The sequence below is a fragment of the Glycine max genome, chromosome 1 (assembly GCF_000004515.6).
Source record: "Glycine max cultivar Williams 82 chromosome 1, Glycine_max_v4.0, whole genome shotgun sequence".
NCBI lineage: Eukaryota > Viridiplantae > Streptophyta > Magnoliopsida > Fabales > Fabaceae > Glycine > Glycine max.
The window spans coordinates 42917857-42941121 of record NC_016088.4 but is presented as its reverse complement, the minus strand read 5'-3'; the positions used below and the strand labels follow the sequence as shown (position 1 = coordinate 42941121).

Genomic DNA, 23265 nt, shown 5'->3' with positions numbered 1-23265 from the left:
TGCATATATACATATAAGTTTCATGCCTGGGATTCACACTCCCTATGTCTTCAAACAAAACAAGTCTCATACAACAACAATATCATTCACAATTCCAATTATCAATAACAAATAAACAACATCCCATTAGTAAAAAATACAATTTTCGTGAAAATCAGCATGCAACAAAGCAAACATACATCCCCATAGTTAGGTTCCCTGACCACAACTACGGTATCAAAGTGGTAAACCAAAATAAACTCCCCTCACCTATTGATATATCTCCATTATCTCTTCTCTGCATCACTCGGAGGTCTCTCACGTTCACGTCTGTCAGTCCAAACGCAGAGCTCTATATACCAAATCGATGACAATTTAATATAGATTTCAAGGACAAGGTTAATTTCAAAATTTTGGTCAAATATCCATTTAGTTTTAAAAGGGACTAAAATGGTGTTTTTGGGTTTTACATCAAAGAGACGTCATTTTGAAATTCTGATCATGCCAATGTGGTTGGGATTCAGAATAGGTCACGAAAACAACATCAATTTTATAAATGATAACTTTTACAACATCTCATTTTCAAAGAAAGTATAAAAGCATCCTATTATGGTATCCAGATATTAAGAGATACTAGGAAAAGCTTAAACTAACTAGGAAAAGGTATAAAAATCAAGGTTACCTCAAAGAACTATGAAAGAAAAGGTTGGGAACTCCGTTCTGTACTGAATCCTTGAGATGAATTTTGAAGATTCTGCTTCGATTAAAGTATTCATATTCGTGTGGTGGTCCGGTGGCAAGCCACAAAGGCTTATGACGGCCACCAGTGGTCGCGGGTGGTGGAGGAGGAGATGTTAGGGTTTTTGGATGGAAGTTTTGAGAAAGAGAGATAAAACGCGTGTTTTTATGTTGAGACTTATTTATAACATGCAAATATCACTTAGCAAGCTCATCTTGCAAAGCAAAAATCCACTTTTTGCGCTGAGCATGACCTCTCGCGTTGAGTGAAATACCTCCTCAGGTTACAATTGTGCTTAGCACACCTGTCTTGCTAAGCGAATTTCCCTCTCGGGTTAGGAATTGTGCTTAGCGTGCTTGTCTCGGTACGTGAATTTTCTTCTCGAGTTGGGAATTACGCTTAGAGTGCTTGTCTCGCTATGTGAGTTGTTCAAAGATGTCATTTGGAAAATCCAAACGGTGAAAACGTGCAAATGTGAGTCACGAACCTATAGTTCAAATTTCAAAGTGATCCAATGATTAACAAGTTCAGAATCATGGTTTCACTAAAATTGGTTTTTGGGTCAAACTTGACCTCTCACATATCCAACACAGGTCAAACAAACTCCATATAACCTAACACTCACACCAAGCAATCGCACAAAGATAATTCGCACAACACCTCAACTCTTGCCAATTAATCAAACAATGCAAGAATTACATTAAACATTTGTTTTTTAGTTATCAAAATTTCAAGGTCATACATTGACCAGTCAAACAAAAGTTTAGAGACTAAAAATATTAATAGAAAAAAAGTTGAGGAACCTTGACCAATCAAATAAAAATTTAAGGACTAAAAATATGATTTTAAAAAAGTTTATGAATTAAAAATTTAGTTGAAAAATGATTGTGTTATGCACATGTCTCTCTTTTAGTTTGTTATATACTAAAGCAATAGTAAGTCCAAAAGTGTTAGTCCATATTATTGATTCACTCAACAGTGGGGAATTTTTGGTAGGATGACATGTGGAACTTTAATCATTTGAGGAGTTTTATAGAGTTTGATGAGAAATTATGCAGTGGCCCTACTTGGCGCTGGTTTTGGTGTGCACCTCTTTATGAAAAATTGTGTTTTTTAAGCTTAAATATGTTTGAGGTCTTTGAAATATATTTAATTTTTATTTTGAGTCCCTAATAAATTTTTTCATTGTTTCAAGTTCTTGATACATTAAAAGGTTTTTTTTCCGAGTCTCCATCATTAGTTTAGCTATGATGTGACAACATCTCAATGTCTTTTCCAATTTATATTAGCCACTTTGGATTGTGTCACGTCATCACTTAACTAATGACAGGAACTTAAAAAAAACTTTTAATATATCAAGGACTCAGAACAACAAAAAAATTTATCAAGGACTCAATAAAAATCAAATATATATTTGAGACCTAAAGTTATATTAGGCCTTCTTTTTATGGCAGATTCATTAGAAGCTTACTAATGAAAAATGTCATGAGTGTCATCTTGATAAAAGTGCATCATGAGCTAGATGTTCTTCCCAAGTAGAAATAACCTTGCATGCCTTGAGGGTTGCCTTCACCCTAGAAACTCTAGTTGCAGATGGGAATCACATTCAGACCTATTCTAACGTACATGTGGGAATGTGTTGGAATGCATTGATCTCATTTAATAAGTCTTTTTTATTTAAATTATTCTAAATAAAATAAAATGTAATTTTTTAAAAATTAAATATGAACATGTCTTATTAATTACATGTTGTCAAATTCCCAAGTGGCTTGTTGGCATAATGTGTTGATGGTCTATGGGTTCAAAACGAACACATCTTATATCAAAAGCATGTCTTATGTAACCCTAACCCAAAAATGAACCGAGGAAGAGCAATTGTTGCCTTCCTTCTTCCTACATAGCTCATCTTTGTTTTGAATCAAAGATTGAAGACTTGAAGATTAGTCTTAGCATTTTGGTTTTATGATTTTACAATGTCAAACACATTTTAAAAGATGTGGCATTTGTATTGAATGTTTTTAGTCTATGCATGAGTGGTAGATTAAGTCTTAGTTTTTTTTTTATCCATGCTTAGGGTGAATTAAACATGATAGATAGATGGATTGATCCTAAAGTTTCTTAGAAGCAATGAGTTCAACACAGTATACTCAATTACAAGGTTATGTTATCAATGGCAAAGTGTTAGAACAAGCAACAAAACTCACTTCTATTTGAAATTTGGCTAAAGTCATCAAATTAATCGATTATTAGTTTTAGTAATCGATTATAAAGCTAGTTTTAGAAGAAGGAATGCTTTGTAGATCGAGATAATCGATTACCATATTTAGTAATCAATTAGATTGTGTCTGAAAACTTTAGAAGCTCTTCGTGTGACGAAATAATTGATTACCACATTTGATAATCGATTATTCTAGAACCTCATAAGCTTGAGAAGCTCTTTGTGAAATGAGATAGTTGATTACCATGTTTCTGAAAATGCAGAACAAAGAGGTATTTAACAAATTAATCAATTATTGTATTTGATAATCAATTAAATTTGTTTTGACTGTTAAAATATAAAATATCTTCACTTGTTCTTTCTCATGAGTGACTCTTGATACGATCCTATCTTTTAGAAAAGGCTTAATTGCAAAATTTGTCTCCCTATTACACTAAATTGGTCCCCCAATTTTTTAATTCACTATTTGAGTTTTCCTATATTTCAAAATACATTATCTTAGTCCCCAAAGTTTATTTTAACTGTTGACTAATCATTAATCGTTAAATTTTAAAAGTTGACTAGACAAGAAAGTTGACCAATATTTTCTTAAAAAATATAAACTTAAAAAAATGCTTAAGGAAGGACTAAAATCATGGTCTTTGAAGTAAGAAACACACTCTTTTACCACTACATCCAAGTACTTATTTGAACTATTTTTGTATAAAACTTATATTAATACTATATTTTGCACCTAATATTCAAATGAGTATTTGGGTGTAGTGGTAAAAGAGTGTGTTTCTTACTTCATAGACCATGATTCTAGTCATTCCTTAATTATTTTTTTAAGTTCTTATTTTTTAAGAAAATATTGGTCAACTTTCTAGTCTAGTCAACGTTTAAAATTTAATGGTCAATGGTTAAAATCAGCTTTGGGACTAAAACAGTGTATTTTGAAATATAGGGATCAATTTAGTGTAATAGGCAAAATAGAGGGACGAATTTTACAATTAAGCCTTTAGAAAATATTTTTTGAGAGTCATATAAGGGAATTACTTTACATTTCTTCAAGAGATTCAAGTTAATCTAGATTTGATCATCTATGGAAGAGCTTAAAGATGTTATGATATATACATTAAGGTGTATTGAATTCAGTTTTGGTATCTTTCCACTTTCTTAATCTTGATTAGGATTATCAAGAGTTCTTTTTAGTTGATAGGGTTTCAAATCTTGTAGGATTCAAGGGAGAGATAGATTTTACGGAATTACATGTGCATAGTGTTTGTACTTGGTTATCTAATAGTGAAAATTCTAAGGGATCTTAATACAACTAGATGTAAGTTTTCTTGAGGACTGAATCAATATAAATTGTCTGTGTGATTTTCTCTTTCTTTGACCCTTAGTTTTGTAAATCAATCTTGGTAATGGAATTGATGTAAAAGGGTCATAAACTCTATTTTCCATATGTTTTGTATTCATTGTTTCATAATCTTTCTTAACAAATTTTTTGAGAAAACCTTGATTACATAAAGGAGTATATTTTAATTGAATCTAAAAAATGATTAGGTAAAAGTTTTGAAAAAAATCTATTCAGTCCCCCCTTTTAAGGTCATTTTTCATTTTTCTCTTTGTTTTTTTCCCAATAAAATCCTTTCCTATTAAGTCATAAGACAAATTAAGACTCTCAATTATTTTGATTTGATACAAATAAATATTAATTTTAAAAGTTACGTTTGAAAAATACATATAGACGAAAAGTGTTGAGTCTATGTCTGATGGATCAAATGTAGCATACTTATAATGAAGTATTCAACATTTAAGACCAAGGTAATGCATGTATATGTGATTCTTAGCAAGGAAATGTCAAGACATTCTTCATATGATCTACCAAAGAGCAAAAACAAAAGAAAAAAAGTCAAAGATAAAAACTATCTCTAACCTCAAAAGATGTGTCATATCAAATGACAATGTATTTTATAGTACAAAAGTTTACCCATTTTCTAACCTTGGATATGTAATGCTCTACAAGATAAATAAAATATTTTATTAATCTTAAATGATAGTTGGTCACAAGCATTAAATACAACATATAATGAATATCTCCATCTTTAGATGATCAACTAAGAAAAAAAGAAGATCATTTAAAGACAACAATTAATAATTAATATCATCTAATATGTAATTAATTATTTAAATTTTTATTTGATATTGTATTGCACAATAATTGTTATTTGTTTACTTATTTAATAATTTATTAACTATATAAAATCTTATTATTATTAGATTTTGTTTATTTATTTATTTAATAATATATTAATTATGCATATTTTATAACTATATATTGATTAAATAATAGATAGTAAATAGGTTGGTTTGAAAATAAATGAATTACTTGTTGTAGAATATTATTCTCATTGCTTGAAATTTTTTAGTTATTAATTTAAGATATTTATATTTTCTTTGACTACTAATGCAATTAAATTCATTATTGGTTTTCATTAATAAATCACTAACAAAATTATTTTTTATTTTGATATTTATTATATTCATTTAATCTTGTAAACAAATTTTCTATCATTTATTATTATTGATAAAATAAATAATGAGAATAAATTACTGTCACAATTTTCTTATAATTATATAAAACAACATCTTTATATATTTATTTAACATATTCATTAATTTAGTAAATTTTATTTAATTATTTATTTATTAACTGTGTATAATTTTTTAACTAAATAATTCTTAATTATATTGAATTTATTTGATTATTAATTTAATACTTCAATATTTTGTTATCAGTCATTAAAAGTTAGTTAATTATGTTAGCAGTTGTAGTTATAAGTTGTTAACCAATTTATTTCTCAATTCTTTTGTTTCACATTTTATTTAACAATTATGATATTCTTTACTCGTGTAAATTTATTAACTATTTATTATTGGATTATAAATAAAATGTTAAATAAAATATATTAGTATCACTATTTAATACATAAATATTTATTTAAGAAATATTTAATATTGATTCAATTTTTAATGAATCAAAAACTTTTCAATAATAAGTATATGTGTGTTTTATTCTAATTATGATGGAAAAAGACATCATTGATGATATTTGATAAAATATATGGAAGCAACTTTTTATTCATATGAAAAAAAATTTCTTTAGTTTTGTTCTTTAAAAGAGAGAAGTCTCACATATGTTGATTTAATAAATCGTAAGTTGAAACATTTTTTTAAAATTTTTATTTGAAATTAAAAAGTGAGACATTGCATAATATCCTAAGGTAAATAATTATGTTCTTTAAATGAACTTTTATTGGTATGTTGGTTAGTATGTGTTGGTTAGTATGTGATGTATGAGCACACATTACCTCGGCTTTTGGATAAAATCATAACATAAACACGAAAAAGAAAACTAAAAATATAATACCATGAAAAGGACTTGAAATTGTTATAAGAATTTTGTTAACATAAAGTCTCAATTCACTCCAACTTGTTATACCTATAAATGACTCCAAACAATTGCCTACTTTGGTACATAGTTTGATATAAGTCATTGTCAATTCTTAACAAATTTTGTTCAAACCACTTACCCGGAAATTTCATTAACTTGCTACAACAACCAATAGAAACAAACTTTTCACACATGTATTTAATCTACATTTAGTTACGTCAGTTATGTCGCTACAAAACCTTCAATTATAAAAACAATAAATAAGACCTCCAAATATGTACACCAATTTACTTGAACAATTGTTTTGATTTTCAACAAAGCAAAAATTACAGCATGGCCAACCCTTCATCTTCTTCTCATGTGCTATGCAATAGTTATAACTTTTTTTTTTCAAACTTACTTAATTTACCAATTTTTTTAATCATGTTTTGAATTATATGTTGACGGTGTCTAGGGTGCGAAAGTAGTTTGGGAGAAAAAAAAAGGAATAGGACGTACACCATTAGATTTAACTATAAAAAAAGGAATGGACATGATTTATTGATGTTTACCGGCTTGGGAGATATTTGTATTTGTTCCAAGAAGGACCACCAATCCGCTTGCATTTCACAACACATGAAATTGAGGTGTATAATAACATTCTTTCCTAAAATATGGAATTTTGGACCTCATACGCATAAACCCAAGTCAAAGTCATTTCTTAATATTTGTTAACTGTGGCAATTATTTAGTAAGTTTTGGACTTTACATACATTTAGAAGTAGAAAATTGAATTTCTAAACATAAGCTTATTTTAAAAAAATTAGGTTATATAATTTTTTATTACATTAGGTTATATAATTTCGTTTGACAATTTTATTACCAAATAATCTATTCATTCTAAAGTTGAAGATTAAATTTATTGTAACATTGATAGATTTAAAAATAAATTAATAAAAAATGACAAAGTTAAGTTACCATGAAAGTTGACAAATAAAATATAAATTAATTGAAAATAGAAGTAAACAGGGGTAGAACTCACAGTACATTGCTGCTTGTGGGCATTAACATTGTTAAATTATCATCATTCAATAACGAATTAAGCAACTATAATTGCACTTAAAAATATTTATAAATTATTTGATAAATTTTACATGCATTACAATTAAGTTTAAAATTTTTTACTATCTATAAAAGATGTTATTTTGATTTTGATATTCAAACTTTAAAATTTTTAATTTCAGTATCCCATATATTTTTTTATTATATTATCGATCGCTAATTGATAATCTAACTAATAGAGTCTTTTGAAATGAAAGTTTATATCATTTAAAAATTATTAACTTTGGATATCTTTATCAAAAGTAAAAATTTGTCAAAAATCAAACAAAAATAAAGTTTAAGAGGAGTGTATTTAATTAGGATTTGAAAATATTTTAAATTTTTTTATTTGATAAAAACTCGTGTAATTCAATCAATTTTTTTTTTCAACTTAAGAAAAGACTCCTTATCATTTATTTGTTATCTTTTTCGTCAACTCTAATTATTTTAAATATTTTCTAAGAATTCATAGAATCTTTTAAAATCTTATAAATACATAAAGTCCTTTCGAACCATATGAATTCATATTTTATAAATCCATTAAAATATATCTAAAGTACAAATTTTTTAAGTATGATATTTAATTATTTAACTATTGTTAAGTTAAAAGGTATTTATGTCTTAAAGACAAATCATGATTTCTAATTATTTTGATTAGATGCAAATAAATATAAATGATAAAAGTTGTTTTTGATGTGTTATCAGATCATGGTCTGTATTTCTGCGTTTGAGTTTTTTGAAAATACATCAATATAAGACAATTTGACATAACATTAAGTAGCCCTTTAAAACCTTCATTTAATACTTTATATCTGAGATTCTTTGTTGAAGAAAGCATTCTTCTAGAATCTATTGAATCCTATGAAGAATAAATAAAGTCTACAATCTAGCAGTGTTGATCTTTATCAGAAGACGCACTCTGTTGGTGCAGACTTGATCCGATGGAAGAAGTGACTTTTCTGCTGAAGTATAAGACATGTCAACCTATCATCAACTTTGCATGAAGAATGAACGTGTATTTAATGCAAGCATTAAATGCTTTAATAGCCTCAAGTGAAAAACATAGTGGAGAATCCATTAGTTGAGAGACAACAAATATTTAAAGAAGAAGGTTATAAATAGAATAAGCTTTGAAGATACAAAACACGAACAACTTACGCAATTTATTCTTTTTTTCTTTCTTGTGAAATTTCTTTTGTAAATCTCTGTATAGATACTAAGCTCTCAAAATACCTTGTAAATCTTCAGAGAAAAAGACTAAAGTGTTGAGTGATATATTTATATGTAAGACGATCATGTATTAGTCATGGTGTAAACTTTCAATGAATCTTGTTATTTTTTTTAGAGCCAACAAGGACTTGGTAGGATAAAGAATACTAGGTTAAAGTCAAGCTTATGGTAGAGCTTGTCTTTGTAAGAGGTAGGAGTGACACTGAATAATACATGTTACTTTTAATAACTTTGTAGGTTATCAAGAAATAGAGATAGTTTTGGTGTAGAGTATAACTTCTTGTGTATTTAACTACAAGAAAAATGACATATGCCTACAGAGGCTTTTGCCTACACACACATAAATTAGTGTAGGTAAAAGTAAAAAAATACGTATACCTACAGTTGTTTGTCATAGGTAAAATTCAAAAATATGTACTTACTATTATTTGGTGTAGGTAAAAGTCAAAATAACTTCTACTTACAAATGTTTAGTGTTGATAAAATTTAAAAAAACTTATACCTACAATTACTTGGTGTTGGTAAAATCCTATAAAACTTGTACCTACAATCCATTGGTGTCACTACAAGAAAAATAACCTATGCTTACAAACGCTTTTTTCCTACAGACATGAATTAGTGTAGGTAAATCTCAAAAATACTTTTACCTACAACTGACTAATGTAAGTAAAACTCAACCACTTGTACCAATAATTATTTGATGTAGACAAAAGCACAGTGTAGACAAAAAAATTGCGAAAGACATTTAAATGACGTGGCAACATTAGTATTTGTTTGATTAAAAAAATAGAAAGAGAGAAGCTTTTAAAAAAATGAAGATAAAAATAAAATAGTGAGAAAATATATAGATTTCTAATTTATTTAATACGAAATATTCAAAATATAAAATAAAAGTTTCTTGCCCGTACAACAATTCTATTTATAATAATTTTATTTAATTCAAATAAGATTACATTTAATAAAAGATACACACCATTTAAACAAAAACAAAAATTTATAGATGGACAACTAGAAACTAAGGAAGCTATAGCTAGCTAAGCTACTACATATTAATAAAGAACAAAACATTACAAGAAAAGGAAATAATTAAAAAAGGTAGATAAAGAAAAAAGTGAGGTGAAAGTTTCAAATTCTGTGCAGGCTTGCAAACCAATCCTCCAGAAAGGAATTGTTGAGAAAAAGTAATGGGCTTCCTTCAAAGCCAACCAAATTAATAAAAATTTATTGCCCGTACAGCAAAGATAGTGGTTTCTCTTTCTCATTGGAGTTGTAGAAATTTTTTTCCTCCTCTTCACTCATTTTCTCAGCTCTCTTCAACAATCCTTCTCGTTCACACTTTCAGGTTTTAGAAATTTATTTTAATATATTTTATTCTCCATTAAATATGAATGCTATGGTTCTCTTCTTACTGCTTCAATCACGCGTTCTTATTTTCCAATTTCCCTATTCTCGTTCGATTTAATCGTTTCCGCTGTTCGTGCTTCCAATGATTGAGTAAATCTATGATTCTTTGTTCATTCATTTCAATTGTGTTCTTCTTTGCTGTAATACGTGTTTGTGTTCGTTCTATGATTTTCCCCTTTCCATTTTTTTTCTTTTCTTTTTTCACTTTTCACTTTTCTTTCCTTTTCGTTTCTCAAATTTTCTTTTCTCAAAGTTGAAAAGCGTACAGGATTTGAAGAGGGGAGCCCCCAGTAAATTATTGGATTTGTGTGCTTTAGGCTATTGTTTGATATCTATTGGTTTATGTATTTTTGTTGCAGAAGGATTTAAATTTCTTGATTTCATGATATAATTGCAGTCTCTACAGGCTATATAGAATTGATTATGCAACATGAAGGGGCAGTTTTATATTCTGTTTGATAGATTGCTCAACTGAATATGAACCACTCTATGTATTGGCAGTGCCTTTACAGCAATGCATGTGAAATTTTATTTGAGATCGTGCTTCATTGATATATTTAGATATAGAAGTTAAAATATACAATAAATTTGGAGAACATGGGTAGATTTTCATATCCTAAGGAGGAATGTTGATTTTATTCCTAGATTCTCTTTCAGCTACAATGCTAAGTCTATGTTTTCTTAAGTGCAAAATCAAGATCATTTGAGAGAATAACTTTGGTAATCAAATATGGAATTACTACTTGTAATGAACAGATTTTTTGCACTATCTTTTTGGCTGAGGGGTACATTGAAGGTCTAATCCATTATTTGCCTTTGTAATATCTGGAATAGATAATCCAAAGTTGGTACGAATAATCTTGCTGGAGAATCACACTGCTTCTTAGTACCCCCTACCTCACCCCAAGCAACCAAAATAAATTAAAAAATAAAATGTCCAAGCCAAAACATATGAATTAGATTGGACTTAAATCCTTTTTCATTTCGGTGCAGAAGTTATTTTCCTATTGTGCTTACTTCTGATGGTTCAAAAATATTAATCCATAGAGGTTCTAACATTTGGTTTTCATTTTATGTCGCAGTCTGATGTGAACACTATGTTTTGCTGATGAAACTAACCATCTTATTTACTCTAGGAGTGATGATAGTTTCTGCATGGTTTGTTCTACACCATAAGATGGCTTTTCTTTTCTGTCAAGATATTATGTTCTTTTTCCCTTTGAGTATCACAACTTTTGATTTTATACATGGGAAGTGGTGGCCACCTTTTACATAGGAAGTCAATCTTAGTCATACTAGGTTTAATAAATATATACTGAGCCTGAAAGTTATTAGTTGAGAGATAAGTGTGAGAGTTCTTTGCTTTGGTTAGTCACTTATTGCAAAAATTCCATATCTAATAATTAGGATTGTTTCATCCTTTCCCCAATTTCTATGAAGCTGGATCATATACGAGCACTTCTTGTTAATATATGCCAGCTAGATGGCTAGCCATAAATTTTTAAAAAGGATAAACGGATTGGTATGTCCTGTTTGTATTCCCGTGTCAGTTATAATTAGACTAACATTATATAGTATGCAATTAATAATAAACAAATAAGTGCAGCAACAAGAGAGAGAAAACCAATTTCTGTATTGGAGTCCATCTCTACACAATCAGCTAGTATTACATGTTTTGTTTCAATAATAGATACCCGCACTGTTATTTTCTCCTATCCTCCAATCCCGTGCCTTTCTGTCTATGCTTTGCTTTTCTTTTTTGTTTGGCTGAGACCCTGTTGTAGTTTTACTCGAGACTCTATAAGTTGTAAGTAAATTTTTATTATAAAGTAGTTTGTTCATTCTGTGTTCAGCAACAAGTGACCCTGTTGTATTTTGTTCAGTGGGTGTGGAGCCACGTTCTCAATTACTGTACTGGACCTAATGCGCTTGATCATTGATCATCTCGTCAGTGCTAGAATATCAGGACCAGATATTTCTTCTTCTTTTAATATTGATAAGACCAATAACAATGTTATTGGTGCCAATAACAATTCCGTCAATTCTTTATTGAATCCAACTAGTAGCACAGGAGAGTGTAGGCGTACGGCGTATGTAGCCCATCATAGGCCCAGTTTAGCTGATTCTTGAGGCCTAATAATTTTAAGGTTATAATACAATTTTCATAATCCTATTTTTAATAATCTATAATTTTGATCTCATATTTTTAAATAGAGACACTCCATCCTTTATTTTAAAAAGTTAATATTTTCATCCTTAATTTATTGAAATAAGGAATAAAATGTTTCTATTTTAAAATATATAGACTGAAATTACAGACTATAAAAAAATCAAAATTATATTTTATCCTAATTTAAAAATATTATTTTTGATTATTTATATTTTTTAAAATGTTTTTAACTTCTTAAATATTTAATATTAATTTATGTAAGAGTATTTTGTACTTTTTATTTTTTTAATATCGCACTCTCTGCATTTAACAGTAGAAATTCAAAGAATGAAAATGCTAATGAAAAATTAAAGATGGACCAAAATTTATTAAAAAAATGAGGAGAGACTAAAATCAAAATCTAAAAAAGTTGAAAGACAAATATATATAACCCTTAAACAAAGCACAAAGATGATTAGATCGTACCAACAATTAGAAAAAAGAAAAGAAAATGATAGGAAGAATAATCATGAAAGTTAAAAGCCACAAGGACTTATAGTGAGTGGGATCATTCGGGAGACATATTTGGAGGACCACTTATTACACATCTTGAAGTTGGATAACAATTAGCCATATGCACTTATTCAAATTGGATAGCAATGTTAGCCAATTAGCCGTATGCACTTATTCAAATTGGATAACAATGTTTATTTTTACATCATTTCTTTTTTTATTGTATCGTTTCAATTTTAAGTAATGCATAGAAAAACATGCCTCGTACATGCATAGAAAATGTGTAAAAAACTATGCATACAAATTATCCCCATTAAATATCAATATACATGACAATATTTTTTTAGGAACTTAATAGTCCCTTGAAAATGCATTAAGTTGTCCAATTAATATGTGTATTTGTATTTGTCCACACATATTTCCAGAAATATATAATTAAATGATTTCAATACGAAGGTAACAATTACTACTTTATAATAAAAATTTACTTACAACTTACAGAATAATGGTTAGCTTCTCAGGTGAAGCTCAATAAAGAGGAATTTAGGTATGATGATGGATTCAACTACAACAAGAAGTCAGATTATGATGCCTCTTTAAGCAAGTAAGTAATCTAGTACTCTCAATTTGGTTCTTCAAAATTACTTGCCATCATGTTAGGTTTTTTTAATTGTCATTAAATTAATCTTGTTAACATATATATGTTATGCTTGTATTCTTGTGTTTTATTTTTCATATTTTGTTTCCAGCTGGTCAATTAAAATAATTTGTCCTTTTCACTGCTAACATTATTAATTTTATAGTTACTAACACGACTGTGATTGACTTATACCTGGATATTTTAGTTATACTAAGCACTAATTTATTATGTCTATTTCATTCTACTTTTTCACTTTATTTTATCAAATGGATAAGAGTTGGATAAACTACAATTCTCTTAATAAAGAGAAGTATATTAGAGGAGTTTTAAATTTTTTAGATTTTGCATTTGCGAAATCGTCGTCAAAGGATGGAAAAGTTTTATGCCCTTGTACCAAATGTGTCAATTGCAAGTGGCGCTCTACGATGAATGTTTATGAGCACATTATTAGTAATGAGTTTCTAAAAGGATATGTTACTTGGATCTTTCATGGTGAACAAGTTGGCCCATCTAGTTCTTTAGATACATCCCAAGTGGAAGGGGAGTTTGATCATGACATGGATACATTGGTTCATGATGCATTCACAATGCATGCAGCTAATGAGAGTAATGACACATATATAAATATGGAGGATGGAGATTCTAGAGAATTCATGAATGGACCTAGTGTTCAACAATCTGAAGACAATAATAATTCGGATAAGTTCTATCAGATGTTAAGGGAGGTAGAGCAAAGTCTTTATAAAGGTTGTAAGAAGTTTACAAAATTGTCATTTTTTTTCTTTACTAAAAAAAGCGGGTTCAAAAGATGCAGTTGATCTGATTCTTCACTTGTCTCGAGTACAAAACTTTATAAGTGTTGTTTCATCTTGCTTCTTGTAAAATTTTATGCCTTCTAATGTCTAACAAAATGATCTTTTTTGTTTGTTAATGATACTCATAATAGAGTAAGTTTCGATTTGTTCCTGAATTAACTGAACAAACAAAGAAAATATTGATTGATGACATGAGTCTGAAATAGAGGCAATTTAAATATGAACTGAAATCAAAAGGATATGATGAGAGCAAAACTAAGGAGGAAATGGTTGCTCACATCCCAGATCCAAGGGTTGATCCTTCTCAATATCGTGATTTAGTACATTATTGGTGTTCTGAGAAAGGACAGGTATACATGACAATGTCACCAACCTTTTGCTAACATAACAATTATATATTATATGTTTATTTTTATTATTGACTTTTTATATTTGTTGGTTATAGAAAATAAGCAACATCAACAAAAGGAGCTGCTCAAAAATATGAGGACTTGCATTGCATGGGAACAAATAATCTTCCAAGACGGATTCATGAGATGGTTTGTCTTTTTTATATTTTTTATTATTAAATTGCTTAATACAAATAGGATGATTGATTTTTTTTAACTAATGTTAGACAACAAAGGCTAAGGGAATGCAACCTTCTAGGGCAGAAATTTATATTGACACTCGAACTCGAAAAGATGGAAGCATTGTTACTGAAAAGGCTGCTATTGTAATTGTAAGAATTTTAATTTTTATTTCAATACTTTTTCTTTGTTTTGCTCAATTTTCTAATAGAAGGTTATGGGGTGAGGGGGAGTAACTAATGTGGAGATGAGTTTTGTTTAGTGATATTGAAGTATTCAGGATATTGATGTATGATAATAATTTATCAGGTGTATTTATGTAGGATGAACTAAAAAAGAAAATGGTTGAAGCAGAGAGTTTGCAAAATTTACAAAGCACCCAAGATTCTACTAATTGGACAAATGATATATATTCAAAAGTCAAAGGACCTGAAAAAAGAGGACGTGTGCGTTGTCTTGGCAAGCTTCCACATCAAGCAAGTTCATCTCAAAGCTCTTATGCAAACAATAGAATTCAAAAGTTAGAGAATTTGCTTGGAAACCTTGTAGTTGTGCTTAAAGTACGATTTGCAGAAGATCCACAAATTAATCAAGTCTTAGAAGTTATAGATCAAGAGGTATGAATTCATAATTCTACTTATTCAACGATTTAACTATGATATGATACTTTACAAAGAAAAAACATACTTTTAATTTAGGTACCTACAAATGGTTCTACCAGTAAAGATCATCAAACTACAAACAATCTTAACTAGAGGTGAGTTGAAATTTAGATGATAATGAAGATGTGAGCTGGCGACAAAATGTTATTTCAGGAACATGATTTAGATGGTAATGAAGATGTGAGCCGGCGACAAAATGTTCAAGTGTTTGGTTTTTACTTTGTCTATTTGTCCAGCAATTTGAATTAACTCTTTTATACATTTAGAAATTTAGAAACTTGTTACATTTTAGTGATGATTCCTTCCATGTAAAGAGGGTGATGTAAGCTCCATTTGAGCTTGTAGGCCTAGGATCTTCTTTATCAATGGATTCCTTTGCTTCTTGGAAGATGAATGGCAGCGGAATGGAGAAGGAAGGGAGAGAGGAGATGCCACTTCAAGGAGAAGATGAGTCTAGAAGAAGCTCACCACCATAGGAGACCATGGATAAGAGCTTAGAGGAAGAAGGAGATGAATGAAGGGAGAGGAAGAGAGGAGCATGAAATTTTGTGTTCTAAAAGAGCTCTGAAATTTGAAGTTTAATATTCAAATGATCAAAGTTGAAAAAAATGCACACACATGACCTCTATTTATAGTCTAAGTGTCACACAAAATTGGAGAGAAATTCAAATTTCACTTGAATTTGAAATTGAATTTGTGGAGCCAAACTTTGGAGCCAAAATTTCACTAATTATGATTAGTGAATTTTAGTTATGGTTCAGCCTACTAATCCAAGATCAATTCCAAGATTCTCCACTAAGTGTGCTTAGTTGTCATGAGGCATGAAAAACATGAAGGACATGCATAAAGTGTGACTATATGATGTGGCAATGGGGTGTAGTAAGCAAATGCTCACCTCCCCCTCTAAAATTTAATTGGATTGGGCTTCTACCAATTCAATTAAATTTATTTCCAATCACACACATCAAATATCCACTTAGTGCATGTGAAATTACAAAACTACCCCTAATACAAAAACTAGTCTAGGTGCCCTAAAATACAAGGGCTGAAAAAGCCTATATTTCTAGGGTACCCTACCTACAATATGGAGCCCTAAATACAAGGACCAAATATAATAACATCCTAGTCTAATATGTACAAAGATAATTGGACCCAACCATGGCCCATGGGCTCAGAAATCTACCCTAAGGTTCATGAGAACCCTAGGGCTTTCTTCAACAGCTCTAGCCCAATCTTCTTGGAGCCTCTTGTTCATGGTTCTAGTGACTGGTCCCTTCCTAGGGAGGATTGCATCAGAGGGTCATGGTGCACCAAAAATATACACTTAGGAAGGACTATACACATGGTACTAAAAAACAAGGCAAAGTGAATTGGAAAATTTTCTATAGCACTACTAATGTTAGATCATTTCACAATGACAATGGATCAAGGACTGCAATATGTTAAAAAGCACACAATCTAGTTACAATAATCACAAATTAGGCTAACAAAAATTTAATTGTATGTAGCAGGTTGTTGTAACTTTTCAAAGGCCATGTTGTAGTAGATCTCTAACTTTGTGCAGCATAATAATAAGCTCATGTATATTTAATTAAAAATTATAATCAACAAAGAGTGTAATTAGGAACTAGTTTTATTATTATTATTATATGACATTTACCTACAAAAGACCGTAGGTACAAGTAAGTTGACTTTACATACAGTTAGAGATTATAAGTATAAATTAATATCTTTTACCTACACATTTGAAATAGTAGGTGTTACCTATAGTGATAGTTAAATTTGACTGTAGGTAAAAATATAGCCGTAGGTAAAGCATATAGTGACAAACTATTAGTTGTCACTGTATACCCTTCAAAGTTGACGCAAAAAACATCTGTAGGACAAAGTCCTTTATACATCTACCTACGGATTTTGGACTTCTAGTGCTAGATTTTGACAGTAGGTAAAAGTCATTTTCCTTGTATTTATATATAATTTAATGAATTTATAAAATATGAATTGATATAATTTGAAAGGACTTTATGTATTTATAAGATTTTAAAAGATTCTATGGATTCTTAGAAAATATTTAAAATAATTAGAGTTGATGAAAAAGATAACAACTATATGGGATCGATAATATTTTTAAAGTTTATAATTTGATATAAACTTTCATTTCAAAAGACTTTGTTAGTTAAATCATCAATTAGCGATCGATAATATAATAAAAAAATATATGGGATACTAAAATTGAAAATTTTAAAATTTGAATATCAAAATCAAAATAACATCTTTTATAGGTAGTAAAAAATTATAAGCTTAATTTTAATGCAAGTAAAACTTATCAAATAATTTATAAATATTTTTAAGTGCAATTATAGTTGCTTAATTGGTTATTGAATGGTGATAATTTAAAAGTATTCAGTTTTTTTAAAATTATGGTTTAGGGTTTTTAAAAGTATTCAGTTTTTTTAAAATTATGATAAAATTTTAAAAATATAAGAATAATTATTTTTATTTTTTTATATTTGTTTTAAAGAAATTAGTAAATTTCAAAAAAGGTAAAGCAGAAAAGAACTGCTGAAAGGCCACATATTTATAAACCTTTTTTCAAAAAATGGTTTTTTTATAATGTTAAAATCAATAGTAAAAAATTAATTTATCACCATTTATTTTTTAAAAGTAATAATTATGATTCTAAAAAACCTCCTATTCCAATAAAAGAAAAATAAAAAAAATGTTAATATCAAAAAATGTAATAGCAAAATAGAGATGAAGACACACATATGCTACTACATGGTTTTCGCTAGTTTTACATCACAGAAGATCAAATTAAAGTTTTTAAAACTAAAGAAATCCAATTTAATTTATCTTAAAAAAATAAAATAAAAACCTAATTAAACCTACTAAAAATAAAGAGATCAAATTAAACATAATAAATAAATTAAGAAACATGAAAATTTATTTTATTCAACATTTAATTTTTATAATCAAAATTAAAAAAATTAATTTTTAAAACAAAAAATAATTTTAAAAATAGAATGTTACAGTGTATTTTTGCATCAAGAAACTTACATAGTATTATAATGTGGAAAAAATAAAGTAAATTATAAATATAAGTAAAGTTTCATAAAATTGAAAAATACGTGTTATATGTTATTATTATTTTTATTTTTTTGTTATTATATTATGTGTTATATAATGCTGATACTAAAAATATTAAAAAATAATATTAATTTTTATAAGAAAACTGCAATACCCAAATAAATAAAAAAACAGAAGCACAAATGCAACAATACCGGTGTTTTTATAATAATAATAATAATAGTATAATATGGATAATCATATTATTCACAACAATAATATTTATTCACATGTTGTGTCAAGAATCAGAAGTTATTATTTTTTTTATACCAAAACATGTATAACATGAAAATAATTTAACTTAAATATACGTGTTTTTCACCAAATCATAAGTCCCTTATAATAATAATAGTATAATACGGATAATCATATTATTCACAACAATAATATTTATTCACATGTTGTGTCAAGAAATAAAAGCTATTAACTTTTTTATACCAAAACATGTATAACATGAAAATAATTTAATAGCTTCTGTTTTGCTCAAGGGCTAAACTTGAAGTTGGTAAACAAAATGCTATATGCACTCTATTAGCCCGCAAATGTTATTGAAGCATCCAAATTCTAAATTTACAAGTGGGAGATCAAAATATGAAAATTCACCTAAATTATTTAGGTTAGCAACTAATACTGGTGCATACATGACGTTCTCCAATGTCTATGCTTCCTTTCAACTCCATTACTCTGAAGGCAGAACCCCATTGCCTATCTTACACCAGCATGATGACCAGGAGGCTTAACCTGATTTATAGAGGACCAACAATAAAATTAATAGCTAATAGATAACAACCTTAAATTCTAACTAATGATGATAGTTTCCATAGTTAACTCAATGATTCATACCAAAGCAAATCCATTTTTGGCTCGCCCAAAAATAATTGCTAATGCTAGATCAACACATAATCCAGTGGCCAACCTAGCAGCAAGTGCTTAATGCTCATTGGCATATGTATCAGATGTGAAATAACTGCAATCAGAGACATTAATCATAATGAATACATCATGTCAACATAAAACATAAAGCATTAAAGCATCCTAACACTAAAGCATTGAATGGAATTAAATAAAGTATATAATATCCAAATAGAGGATCTGGATCCAGGTAATGGTTCGTGAGATTTCTGCTTAGGAATAAAAGTCAGCAAAGAAGACCAAACAGGGTACAAGTATTAAAAAAAAAGAAATGCTTACAACACACTATTATCAACTGAAATTTATTAGAAATCACAATTTTGTATATCTCACTTCTTATTTCTTATTTAACGAGTTTCACTCATGATTTTGTAGTTTCAAATTAATTTTTTTAACAAAGATTAATGAGTGTTTGCATTCCAAAAAACACGCAAAAATGAAGAAACAAAATATGCATTTGAGAGAGACAGAGTGATATTAACACACCTAGAAAGTGATATTAACACACCTAGTTTGCAGCATCTCTTAGATACAATATGTATCATTGGTGCTTTCATTGAGATTCAAAATCAATGAAAGCAGAATTGAATGATACATATCATGGGAATATTCATTCAAGATACATAGAAATCAGTTACTGTAATAAGTTCTTCTGGTCTGATTTCTCTAGCAAGAATTGAATAGCATCTTCCAGGAAATATGCCTGCATGATCAATAACAATATCAAATATAAATTTAAATTGAAATGAAATCAGTAGTAGCACTAAGTTGTAAATTTTGATGGTAATAGATAAATACCAGCTCTAGCAAGACTAGCGGCAATGGCGTGAAGACCATCTGGCCTCTCAGGATGTAGAGTTCATTTCTTTTCAACCTATTCTAACCCAAAAACAAGATCTATATGAGCTAGTAGGTTACTAATAAAATAGATCAATGGCACAAACAAGATCTATATGAGCTAAGTAGGTTACTAATAAAACACTAGTAGGTTACTAGTGTTTATTCATTCTAAGACAATAGATACTTGGGTCTCCTGTGGTGATATGACTCATTTCCACAAAAAGGTGATGCTGATAGCTCACAATGACGAATTATAGCATACATGCACAGAATAAGAATGAGTGCTAAAGTTGTGGGTTTTGCAGGTACTAGGAGGAGAATGCAGTTATATTGAATTAAATTTCGCATACCTATTTTAAACCAACACAATGTTGTAAATGTGCGTTACCTACTCTAATGGCAAGAATGGCTACAAGCTAGACCAAAATATCTCAATTCACCATTTAATTTTCTAAATCAGAGAAAGGTTTAATTAATAGATCCGATCATTAGAATCCAACAAACTTAGCCAACTTTATTTGACCCATTTCGAACATTCGCTTCTAATAAACTTGATAATGTGCTCAAATACTCAGTGAAAGAATGTGACTAGAAAAAATAATCAGATTATTGAATTCAGATCAATGGCACAAACAACCACATGAAGAAAAAAAAAACTAACATAAAAACAGAAACATAAGCCTAAGGAGAGATTCAACCTTTTTAAAGTAAACTTCAATCGATTATGACATATCCTTCTCAAGGTTATTGACGTCTTAGGAGGAAAGAGTGAACGGTAGTGGCATATATGCCCTCATAGCTTCACCAACCTAGGCTTTCTTTCATCCTCTGCTTCAATCGCTAAATCGTGACCTCTGCTGGGGTAAGGTAAAGTGAAAAGGGAGGGCGACGAAGACAATAGGACCGAAGCTTACACCAGAGGGCTCTGCTAGGGTATGCGAGGGTAACCTTCAATTGCGAAAGGGAAAAGCTCACACAAAAATCGAGGATTCCTAACCTTCAATTGCGAAACGGAACCGGTAGCCTAAACACATCTCCACCATTTGATTTTCTCATTTTACAAATGGATGACAACGATTGTTTTTTTTTTCCAACAACTTGCGTTGGGTGCAAAAGTAGTTTCACTTTCGCACCCTAGACACCGTCTTATATGTTATTAAGCTTACCTTAAAAGAATAACACCACATACATAATTCATAGCTAATTTTGTAACACTACTTGTTATGTGTAGGTTAATATCAAGTTTATTTCTAATGTAATGATACTTTCATTCTTAGTACTATTGTTGCTACCAACTGCATCATATTCACTATATGAAAAGACTAAAACTCATATCAAGACAACTACTTTGGTATCTAAGATTTTTGAAATGGGACCGGGATTAGTTGCAACAAAAACATTTGAGAATATAAAGTTTCTAAAAGGTCGTGTTATAATTAAGAGTTTTGATGCCGAACTAGTTGATCAAGAGGGAAACTTTATACCCTTCATATGAAACTTACCTTCATCATTGGTTTGCAATAAAGTACCATGAAAATATTATTGTCACCTAATCCTAAGCTTCATCATCTTGAGGATTTTTTTCCAAAGAAATGAAGGCACATGTAACGGTAGCATTCTTCCACATTATTAGGGATTTGGAGTTGAATCACGAGGAACAACCTTGAAGGTTCCTAATCCTTTTGCTATAAAACAAGGTAACATAACAAAAATAAAAAAAAAATGTATATGAAGAAAAATGGTTGTTCAACATCATGGTCATTGATACACATGGTGCACAAGATAAGAAAGTCTACACTAATTGTAGATGTGACCATATGAATCTCTCAAAGGACTTTTATAATGTTACAAGGGATATACATAACTAAACGTTGACTACAAATTATAAAAGAGGTCTCTTTTGTTGTTATGTCAACTTTCAGTGCAAACAAATAGAGGGTTTTCAAGGTTCAAGGAGAATGATTTCCTTAAGATACAAAATAAGTTGGGTTGATTGGAACAAACACCAAGTACCAGATAAAGTTTATATTCTTCATTTCACCGACAAAATTAGATCAAATGGTTTCAAAATAATTCATGATTTTCAAGTAGATAAGTTATTCAAATAGTACTTGGTGAAAAAAAAGATTTTTCAATCTTTATTAGAGTGAGTGAACAAAAAATAAATTATTTATTTCTTGGAGGCAGAGTATATCATTCCAACAAATGGTGGTGGTGACTATCCTCGGGTCCAAAAGGCAAATATCCCAATAGAAAAATAAGGTTTTCTCATATATGGCATTGCTCATATGCATTCAGGAGTTGTAAATGCAACTTTTTATTCACTATTCAATGTTTAATTGTTTAAAAATGTATTATTCCTTTGGTTACAAATATGTTTTCATTATTTTTTATGAACATATTGCCTAATCTGAACTCACATACTACTTCTTTCAGTTTTTATGAATCACATATAGATTTTAACTAATTGTTCTTTTTTACTCTTTAATGAATTTGTTTTTAGTAGTTAATTAAATTCTTGATATTTTTTTTCTTATGAACAATAAAGACTTAATATTATATTATAGTTCATTCGGAGCATATTAATGATGATGTTATTAAAATATTAATAATATATTTTTATTAGGAGTATTCAACAAATAATCAATTTAATAGAAGATATTTTAATTTAGTAACACATAATAATATCAAATTTCGTTAGAAATAAACATTTAAGTAAAATAAGGAAAAATTCATGTCTTCTTAATCAATTATATACTAATATGGGTTGACTTTACATATATATTATAGTTATTATTGTAAATAAATTATTAAAAATCATTGATTATTTTTTTAGATCATGTAAAAAAGAAATGAACAATGATCAGCTTAAAATTTAATTATAGATATTAATTTCGTTATATAAAAATTTATAAATTATTATTATTATAAAAATGAATTAAAAAATTATTTT

At 28.9% G+C, this 23265-nt stretch overlaps 1 protein-coding gene across 2 annotated transcripts; it reads left to right on the top strand.

The window, feature by feature from the left end:
* Window positions 1–9787: 9787 nt before the first annotated feature.
* LOC102669672 (uncharacterized) lies at window positions 9788–15863 on the top strand. Of its 2 annotated transcripts, none has more exons than XM_041015517.1 (6): window positions 9788–10024; window positions 13270–13352; window positions 14649–14742; window positions 14820–14924; window positions 15096–15389; window positions 15471–15863. In XM_041015517.1, exons 3-6 carry the CDS (start codon window positions 14704–14706, stop codon window positions 15525–15527), a joined length of 495 nt encoding a protein of 164 aa, XP_040871451.1. In that variant the 5' UTR covers window positions 9788–10024; window positions 13270–13352; window positions 14649–14703; the 3' UTR covers window positions 15528–15863. The 2 variants fall into 2 exon arrangements, with proteins under 2 accessions (XP_040871451.1, XP_025984040.1); XM_026128255.2 differs by having other exon boundaries at window positions 13250–13352.
* Window positions 15864–23265: the final 7402 nt, after the last annotated feature.

What these genes read in the sequence shown, in the direction of transcription:
- LOC102669672 (XM_041015517.1), top strand. Translation starts at nt 14,704, where the DNA reads ATGGGAACAAATAATCTTCCAAGACGGATTCATGAGATG. An exon ending in CAAGACGGATTCATGAGATG is followed by an intron (nt 14,743 to 14,819) that starts GTTTGTCTTTTT and finishes AACTAATGTTAG; the next exon opens with ACAACAAAGGCTAAGGGAAT. An exon ending in TAGAAGTTATAGATCAAGAG is followed by an intron (nt 15,390 to 15,470) that starts GTATGAATTCAT and finishes CTTTTAATTTAG; the next exon opens with GTACCTACAAATGGTTCTAC.